The 10,315-nt window shown below is 37.2% G+C and overlaps 1 protein-coding gene across 1 annotated transcript in view; it reads right to left on the bottom strand.

Moving 5' to 3' along the window:
- LOC107553124 (bone morphogenetic protein 1-like) overlaps positions 1-10,315 on the bottom strand; it is a 90,723-nt gene that overhangs the window by 7,607 nt on the left and 72,801 nt on the right. The window contains exons 12-16 of the mRNA XM_016235245.1: positions 8,604-8,799; positions 8,195-8,320; positions 3,074-3,319; positions 1,514-1,690; positions 209-336 (exon numbers count right to left, since the gene is read on the bottom strand). Coding sequence (XP_016090731.1) covers positions 209-336; positions 1,514-1,690; positions 3,074-3,319; positions 8,195-8,320; positions 8,604-8,799 — 873 coding nt within the window. The remainder of the gene's footprint in view (positions 1-208; positions 337-1,513; positions 1,691-3,073; positions 3,320-8,194; positions 8,321-8,603; positions 8,800-10,315) is intronic.

Here is a 10,315-nt window from a genome sequence, read left to right as displayed (position 1 = left end):
AATTTCATTTATTTACAGCCATGTAATTAGTGAATAATGTACAGTCAGCTGGTCTTTACCGCAAAATAAACCCCTTCAGGGTGATGCAAGGCTTCATGCTGGGGTCAAGCTCACTCTGCAGGGTTTGGTTTTGAACTAATGACCGTCTGGACTGTACATTACCCAACGATGGTAAATATGGATGGAGAGGGGATGTACTATTACATACTATTTTGATCCGATGTCCCGGGGTGGTGGAGAGGGCCCAGGTGCAGGCCTTCTTACTGGGGTATTTATCTGGCCAGTTGGGGCTGGTGATGGTCCCGCTCACACTGTTCACAACGTGATCACAGCCGGCTGAAAGAGATACCAATAACACGTGACGTCTAGCACTCAAATACACATACAAACAGCCTCATGCTCACACTCATCACATGAGCAATGTTCAAACTCCAGACAACAAGAATCAGTGTTGTTTTTGGCTCACAGATCCATGCATTTCCTAACCTCCTCAAACAACATTTTCTTTCGTTCTCCCAAGCACTGCCACTCTCTTTCTATTTCTGCCCGCAAGAGGAAGGCGTTCTCTAAAAATATCCAGACTCTAGTTAGTGTCAGTGAGCTGAAATCGATGGTGAAGGTTTCTGAGAAAGTCGTGCGCTAATAGGGAAAATAAAACAACCAGACTGCTGTTCGTGCAGTGACCTTCCAGGCATACAGCACGTAATTCTGATATATTTGGTAAAACACTTGCCAAAACCTAACCTAAAGCAATTTACAGATAATTTTTGCTAACATGGGCTAACTAATCTAGGGTTGTGTCTTTTCTTTCTTTATAAAATAGAGTTTCAGCTCTGACTGGAAACATAGTCAAAGCTAATATATTTATCTATCAACCTATCAAAAGTAAAGAGATTGTTCATGCAAAAATGACAATTCTGTCAATATTTACTCTCCTCATGTTGCTCGAAGCGCTAAAATCTCAAAATGCCATTGGATTTTGTGTGCATCATTATTGAACGTGCTGCAGTTTGAATGTGTGGAATTAAGAACGAGATTTGAGAGCTACTTCAAGGAAAGATTTTTAAAGGATTAAATGATTAGTTTTCAGTTTGTTCCTCAAAAAACTATCATATTGCTTCAGAAGAAGCTTATATTGTCATGTCGTCATATTTATGGTACATTTACAGTGCTTATTTGTCCTTTTTGAATCTTGATAGCTGTATTCACAATGAGCTATCATTGTATGGAAAAGAGCAGCATGAACATTCTTCATCATATCTCCTTTTGTGTTTCACACAAGATAAATGTCACACATGTTTGGAACAATATGAGGGTGAGTAAATGATTTTTGGATGAGTTATCCATTTAATAACATATTTCATCACTTACTGAACATAGGTGTATTTTATCATATTGCTACCATTTTACATAACAATATGGCATGGTTTACATGCACTATCATGACCTATTGCTTCAAAGGAACACCGTCTCAGTGTATATTAACATTTAAGCGCATGTGTGTGTTTCTCACCTTCCTTGCAGTCATGTTTGTTTTCATGCAGAATGAAGCCACTTCTGCACTGACAACTGTAGCTGCCAAAGGTGTTCACACATTCATGCTGACATCCGCCGTTCTCCTTAGAGCACTCGTCTTTATCTGTGAGAACAAAACACCAGATATCAGTAACACACAGAGTTTCTTTGTCCCCTACGACGATTAAAAAAAAAAAAAAGAACATCATTCTAGTTTAATGAGAGAAATTATAAAAGTATTACACTTTGTATTGTGCTACTTTAATGAATTTAAAAATGTTGAAAATGTCAAATTTGCTAGAAGACTACTATTTTGGGCCTGTCCAGATCCCAGGATGTTTAACTTCTCCACTAAAATAACTAAAAATAAATAATAGATCAAGAAAATTTTACTTTGCACTTTTTCATTACAACTTTTAAACAACCACCTTTTAAAATTCATCTGGTAAGTGTAATTTGTACAATTTTAATGTAAACAAGTACTATTAAGGACAGCTGTTTTTGCTATATATACACTACATAGAAAAATATTTTTCGAAGCTGTAAATCAGACAAAGATTATTGGAGTACGTTTTATAAGAAAATACAATTTCAGACTTTCTACTTCAAAATGTCTTGTTTAATTCAGTGTGTTATTTGTATGTATATATATATATATATATTAGTGCTGTCAAATGCATCAAAAATAAAAGATTTTGCTTACATAATATGTGTGTGTATTGTGAATATATATATTCAAATACATGCATGCATATATTTAAGAAAAATGTTATTTTTATATATTAAATATATTTATATATAGTATAAAATATAAGAATATAAATATATAAATGTATATACATTTAAAATATTTTCAAAATATATACTGTATGTGTGTGTATTTATATATACATAATATATGTATGTGTACTGTGTATATTTATTATGTAAACAAAAACCAGGTTTGTGACCTGTACACTTTCAATTTAAATCCATTATTGCAGACAGATTCGTTTTTTGTGGTCATAATTACTTACTGTGGTAATTGGCAACATGTCACTGATGCAGAACCTATATGAACCCAAATCATTCCTAGCTTTATCCAGCAATTATATGGTACGCTATTAAGGCAAAAGCTATAAAATGCTCAGGAAAACATACAGCTGCTTCAAACATGTCTTAGTGTGTCGTCTAATTTAGAGGACTAACAGCTATTTAAAAAACCCAGCCTGAGCCAACAGCCTCATTTTCTTTCTCAAAATTACTCCTTCCTTAGCACTAATGTAATGCCATTGCTGTTATATTAAAGCAATATAACCGGCTTCTTTTGAAGTTTGTGAAATTTAAAATAATGAAGTATAAAAAGACAGGCTGGAAACCAGATGGCAACTCTTTAACAAGATAGCTCTGTTATAAACTACCTGAGTGTTTGTGATAAACATGCACGAAGCCAGAAAACTACCCTTTATCTTAACAAACAGATCATAAGTGCATTCGTCATGTGAGCTGCACCAGGCAAAACTGCTGTAAGCTATCAACAAGTGAGAAAACGTGAAGGCAATTTGGAGAAGTCAGTCCCTAAAGCCCTGTGGTGATTCACACCAATCGAGCTGAAATGAACCAGACAAACCCACCCCACGCTGAGGCAAAAACCTAGTGCTCACATCGTTCCCCTCCGTCTCGAAGACGTCGAAGAGCAGCGTGATGCGGTACTGCGTGGGCGCCACCAGCTGCCAGATGCAGTTCTTGTTGGGTGGATACTCTTTGGGCCAGCCTGGACTGGTGATGGACCCATTCAGCTTGGTGATGAAACCACCACAGGCAGCTGAGAAAAAGACAACAGAAAAGAACTGTAAGTCAAATTATACTAAATACTTCAGCTCCTCAGTCCACACACAACATTTCTTGAAATGATCTGATTCCCAAGCCTTTTCAGTAACAGCATAGGAGCTTTAATCTGAAAGTTAAAGTATCAGCAGATTCTTCCATATTGTAATTGAAGCAGATTATCGAGAGAAAAAAGTGGATACTTGTTTCTATTCATTGACTAGCAGATCTGAATGTGAGCTTGCAGTGATTAAATGATAAGACAAGATATATTTTACTGGAAGATCAAGATTTGACATTTTGATCAGTACAAGGTCAAAAAAATAACATGTGCATGGATGAATCATTCCTAATAACCTCAAATAACAGATTTAGAAAAAGATAGGGTAATTTTCCATTCTGTGCTGATTTTAAGATGGCTTATTGTGAAATTCCCTCTACGTTCTCTTTATACACAGTTTATTATGTAGAATGTCGGGTCGTTGTTTTCTTTAAAAATTTAAACTTAATTTGAAGGCACTCATGTGTGTTTATTTTGTTTCTGTGGATCGATCATGAATTGTTTGAGAAGGAATCATGATGCATCAACAATATACTTTTTTTCCCCCCTGATCTCTACCACTATGTTTATACAGTATATTTAAAGGGGTAGTTCACCCAAAAATGGAACGTTTCTCAACTAAAGATGATGTTATGAAGGTTGATGGTGTCTAAACAACATCAGACTCCAATGACTTTCACTGTAGCATGTGCAAAACAACACTGAAACATTTTTCAAAATTTGTTTCACACAAGACTGAAAGTCATACAGGCTTGGAACAACTTGAATAAGTAAATGATGACAGAAGTTTCATTTTGGTGTGAGCTGTCACTTTTTTCCCCCCACATACAAAGCAATTATCCAATTATAACAGAGCTAATTTACATACAGAAGTCTTATACAGTAGGTAAATTAGCAAAAGCAACCTGGATTACTGGTTTAATTCCACCCCTGACTTTCACTGTTTTCTACCTTTGTTGTACCTTTGTAACTTTTTTACCCCTAAAGTGTGCATATTAGTACTTCAGAGTAGTAATATGTACCTTTGAGGTATTAATATCTACTCTTATTGTACTATTATGCACCTTTTGTTGGTAAAAATGGTACAAAAGTGTCCTTTTGAGTTAATGTCCCAGTGACAAGCTGTTGTACCCCAAGGTACAATGTTGGCACTTTTTTGAAGTGTAAAAACAAATTATGCAAAAATGTTCAACACAGCCCCTTAAAAACTCCCTACAACTGCTACATATTTCATGCACAACATGCCTGGGTTACAAAGCACTCTTAAACTCTCAATTTATCAAGCTGACCAGCTTGTGGTTTGTCAAAACGGGCACCTGCTACATATAAAATAACAAGAACGGTCCTGTTTTAATTGAAATACACAGGGAACAACCCCAGGCTTCGTATCTAATCAAACACGAGCAGAAAGACAGAGTAGTTTACTTTCGTGCGGTACGATCCAAATTACCCAACGGATCCCCTACTACAGCGATTTCAACATGCGCTCAGGGAGAGATGTTTCCATGGCTACCCGCATGAAGCCTTTGGACAGCCCTTGCCTTGAAGTTTTAGCTTTATGTACATTTAAGCCCTATCCGTCTCTGTTCCCTCAGGACCGTCGTGCAATAAACCTGTTCTGTGAGAACGAGCGGCACAGTCATTATGATAATGTGGGATTTACTGCTGATATGATGATAGCCACCGGGAAGCTGTGCTGGGCCAATCTTTCTTTTATCTAATGGAGAATCATTTTCTGATCGCTCCAGTCTGTCATGATTGAGCCATTGAGTCATCTCAGTGCATGTCTGAACAAACAGACTTTTGCTCAGTATAGCAGCCGCAGGGTACGTGCTGTCCTAGCAACTGCCTCATGTATCCAGTCATTAGCTGACGATATAATGAGAGACGCTAGCTGTTAGACAACACTGTACCTAAGAATGCTTTGACCCTTAACCCCAACTGTTTTTTAGCGCTTTGTTTGAGAAGAATATGATATGAACAGATTCAAACTTCAGCAGAATTTCCAGCCGCTCAGAAAACAGAGCAGCGCTTTGTAAGTGTCGTGCGGAGGAGGGTAAAGAAAGCCAGGCGAGCCTGCTGTCAATGTGAGGAAGGTGCTCTTAACTTGCTGGCAGCCCCAAGCCAATAGCACAAAACAGATGTCGGCGGTATGTCAACAGCGCAAGCAGGAGTAGTAATTAAGAGGATGCAGTTGCACAGACTGTCCACTAGAGGCAAAATGAGGTCGGTGTACACTCTTAAAAATAAAGGTGCTTCAAAAGGTTCTTCAAGCGATGCCATAGAAGAACCATTTTTGGTTCCACAAAGAACCATTCAGTCAAAGGTTCTTTAAAGAACCATCTCTTTCTTACCTTTTTGTAACCTGAAGAACCTTCTTTCGCCCCAAAGAACCTTTTGTGAAACAGAAAGGTTCTTCAGATGTTAAAGGTTCTTTATGGAACCATTTAGACAAAAAGGTTCTTCTATAGCATCGTGAAGCACCTTTATTTTTAAGAGTGTAGCTGGCTGCTCAAAACATGCACTCAGTAATTAAAGGAAAGTGTGATTTTTTATATTAAAAGGCTTCTTTTATCTCAGATTAATATGCATAGGTAAGCATTTTGTAGGTTGATTCCCCCAAAAAGTGTAAATATGCTATCAAAACTATCAAAGTGACTTTTGTTTGAGAACCCTGACCAGCCTGGCAAACACTGGTTCAACCAATGTGTGAGTTTGGGCGGGGCTATCTGGTTGTTTATCCAATAGAAGATAAGGGGAGTGTTCTGGAAATCAATTTCTTTCTTTCTTTATTTTTACAATCCCGAGTGATGACATTAGTGGCTCAGAAATTTCTGTTTCATCAGAAACAGAAAATGATTTCCTTGGAGGTGGATTCACGAAACATTCTTAAAAAATAAATTCTTCTTAACTGCTAAACTAAAGTAATTAACTAAAACATATACAAAATATTGTATGAAGAATTTGAATTCTTGAGAAGAATGTCCTTAAAATCATTGTACATAACCTAACTAAATCAGGGGTGGGCAACATGGAGTGCCATTGTCCTGCAGAGTTTAGCTCTAACCCTGAAAAAACCTCACCTGCCTGTAGCCTTACTAATCCTGAAGACCTTAATTAGCTTGTTCAGGTGTGTTTGATTAGGGTTAGAGCTAAACTCTGCAGGACATCGGCACTACAGGACCTACGTTGCCTACCCCTGCTCTAAACGTTAGTATAACATTCAACTTGTCTTAAATTCCCATAGGTAAGATGTTAAATTGAATTTATTGAATTAATTTTTCGGGTTGTTTCAAATATTAAGCTTTCTAATATAACATTACCTACATAGCATACATTATTAGTAGGAATCTACTTGAATACTCTAAAAACCATTGATCACTAACGCAAAGAAAGATCGGTCAATTATGTGTAATGTGACGTTTTACTAAATTTGAAATTCAACAACGACACTACGAAAACGGACCATGTTTTACATTTTATAATTACAACAATTTTCATCAGGATTTTGATTATTATGTTAATTTGCATGCAGCGCATCTTGGCCTTTGAGATGATCAGCAAGTCTTTGTCAAGAACCGCTGTACAATCAGATAGCACAAAAGCCTGTCATTTACTTCTTAAAGGGTTAGTTCACCCAAAAAGGAAAATTCTGTCATTAATTACTCACCCTCATGTCGTTCCAAACTCGTAAGACCTACGTTCATCTTCGGAACACAAATTAAGATATTTTTGATGGAATCTGAGACCTCTCTGACCCTCCATAGACAGCAACGCAACTGAAATGTTCCCAAGTCCAGAAACATAGTAAGAACATCGTTAAAACAGTCCATGTGACATCAGTGGCTCAACTTCAGTTTTGCGAAGCTACAAGAGTACTTTTTATGTGCAAAGAAAACAAAACTAACAATTTATTTAACAATTCTTCTCCCCCGAGTTATGTCTTCTGCCATTTTGGAGAGCACCCAAGAACGTAATCAGCGTTGTTTATGTTAGGGGGGGAAAGCGCGCACATGAACGTAATCTGCATTATCAGCGTTGTTTACACTTAGGGGAAAGCGTGCGTATGCATTGTGATACTCTCTAAAATGGCGGAAGACAGTAACTCGGGGGAGAAGAATTGTTGTATAAATTCGTCATTTTTGTTTTCTTTGTGCACAAAAAGTATTCTCGTAGCTTCGCAAAATTGAAGTTGAGCCACTGATGTCACATGGACTGTTTTAACGATGTCCTTGCTACGTCTCTGGACTTGGGAACATTTCAGTTGCGTTGCTGTCTATGGAGGGTCATAGAGCTCTCAGATTCCATCAAAAATATCTTAATTTGTGTTCTGAAGATGAACGAAGGTCTTACGAGTTTGGAACGACATGAGGGTGAGTAATTAATGACAGAATTTCATTTTGGGGTGAACTAATCCTTTATGAGGAAAATTATCTTTGCCCTAAAACTTGCCTTTATTACCAAACACAGAGTTAGCGTTATTTGTTTGTATACTGTAAGACAAATCCATATAAAAATGGAAAGTGTACAGGTAATTTTCTGCCTGGACATTATCCATTAAGTTTAAGGACATTTCCTTTAAGCTTAAAACGCAACACAATGCAATGCATCATTTAAAATATGGGTAAAACATGTATAAAAAATGAATACGGAAAATCCGTTTATACTACCATTTATATTACTTTATATTAGAATACTGGGCCCTATTTTGACAGACTTTTCTGAGAGTGTACAGCTTTCCCTCGATGCTGCCATAAACAGTTTAAATATGGCACTGGCCTGTATCCAGCACTGAACTGTTCACATACTAACCCTCGCAACTCCGTTTGTCTGCCGCCAGTTCGTACCCAGGGTCACAGGCACACTTGTAACTACCGAGCGTGTTGACACAGCGCTGCTCACAGCGACCGTTGTCGGGTCTGGAGCACTCGTCCATTTCTGCAACAACAAGAACATCAGAACTTGAGTTACAGTACTTTAAGGAGCGATGCTAATATCTTAGGAGATGTTTCGTGCTAAAATATTATCAGGGATTCTCTTTTTCTTTCCTTAAATGTTTCATCATGTTGATTATTGGCCAAATATATTATGTGCATTCATGAATTTCAAAACTGTTGAGCTATAATGTTAAATTCTGAACTATAACGCCAATCATCACTCCTATACAATTTCCATAGATCAAATCCAAGGTGAAACCATAAAGCAAAAAAGTCCACCTCACCTTTGAAGAAATTAGCAGCAAATCCAGCCTTGTTGACAGAACCGTCAGACACAAATTTCATCCAGATCTGGTTGGAACTGGATTTAATATCATCAGGTTTGTCATAACCACAGAATCTGCCCAACAGCGGGCTGCTTTCTGAGTTCCCATCTCGAACCTCCAGGTAGTCATACGCACAGTTATCGTGCCTCTCGATCTGGATTGAAAAGAGGAAAGATAATGGAAAAAAGGAAATGGAAATTTAAAGTAAATTTAAACCTGAAAGACCTGAAAAGCATTTCTTTTCTTTCAATGCAAGACATGCCATTATAATTTGATAGCAACCAGCTGTGACCGTAACCAACCTTTTCATCAAGGTCTAGAACATCTTAAAAAAATCAAGTGGAAACAACGCTGAATGTTTTCCCCCTTTTCTTTTACAGATCCGCAACATCTCTTCTTTCCAAAGACAAAGATCATGGGGAGTTTTGGGTTTATTTACACCAGCTGGTTAGAGACAATCTAAACCAAACCCAGAGCCAATGCAATGACACGACAAAATCAGAGTCAGCCAGACGAATGACACAAGCACTAAATTAAAGTTACAATCTATAGTGATAAACCCAGCATTTAAGTATACTCAGTTTATATAATCAAAGAATGATATAATGATGTACGGGTCTTCCTTTTACATTTGAGCAATCCCATTTAAGTCAATGTTCAAAACAGATCATTACTTTTGATTTAAATTCATGTTAAATTCATGTTCTGAAGTACAATATAATATAATATCAGAGTATACCATATTCTAACACAAAGTAAAATGTAATGAATTCATCATTTTTATTTATTTATTAATTACTGCACACAGTGCAACTAACTAGAAATAAAATGTTTTCATTATTGATTATCAAGTTATCTGCAGCCCTACTCTTCAGAGTCAGTCCTATTAAAGGGTTAGTTCACCCAAAAATGAAAATTAGCCCATAAATGACTCACCCTCAAGTCATCCTAGGTGTATATGACTTTCTTCTTTCAGACAAATCCAGTCGGAGTTATATTAAAAATGGTCTTTGATCTTTCAAGCTGTTTAATGCCACTCAGTGGGTGTTGCATGCATCAGTCCAAAAGAAGTTAAATAAAAAGCGCCCATCCATAAAAAAAATTGTCTCACACGGCTCCGGGGGGTGAACAAAGGCCTCCTGTAGCGAATCGATGCGTTTTTGTAAGAAAAATATCCATATTCAAAACGTAATAATCACTTTAATCTAGCTAACAGTTGTGCACGGAAGCAGCTCCGGGCAGATGACGTATGAGGTCAGCTTTGTGCATGCGCCGCTCAGAAGTGACGCACATGGAAGCGAAGGGGAGAGATCAAAACAAAACAACGGTCACGAATTAGAAGTACAAAACGAGGATTTGTAAAGAAGCAGGTCGGAGGATTTCGATATACAGTGGGTACGGAAAGTATTCAGACCCCCTTAAATTTTACACTCTTTGTTATATTGCAGCCATTTGCTAAAATCATTTAAGTTAATTTTTTTTCCTCATTAATGTACACACAGCACCCCATATTGACAGAAAAACACAGAATTGTTGACATTTTTGCAGATTTATTAAAAAAGAAAAACTGAAATATCACATGGTCCTAAGTATTCAGACCCTTTGCTCAGTATTTAGTAGAAGCACCCTTTTGATCGAATACAGCCATGAGTCTTTTTGGGAAAGACGCA

This window comes from Sinocyclocheilus grahami, unplaced genomic scaffold (assembly GCF_001515645.1).
Source record: "Sinocyclocheilus grahami isolate Dianchi unplaced genomic scaffold, SAMN03320097.WGS_v1.1 scaffold465.1, whole genome shotgun sequence".
NCBI classification, from domain to species: domain Eukaryota; kingdom Metazoa; phylum Chordata; class Actinopteri; order Cypriniformes; family Cyprinidae; genus Sinocyclocheilus; species Sinocyclocheilus grahami.
Note: the sequence above shows the minus strand (reverse complement) of the source record. Positions and strands in the feature narration are given on the sequence as shown.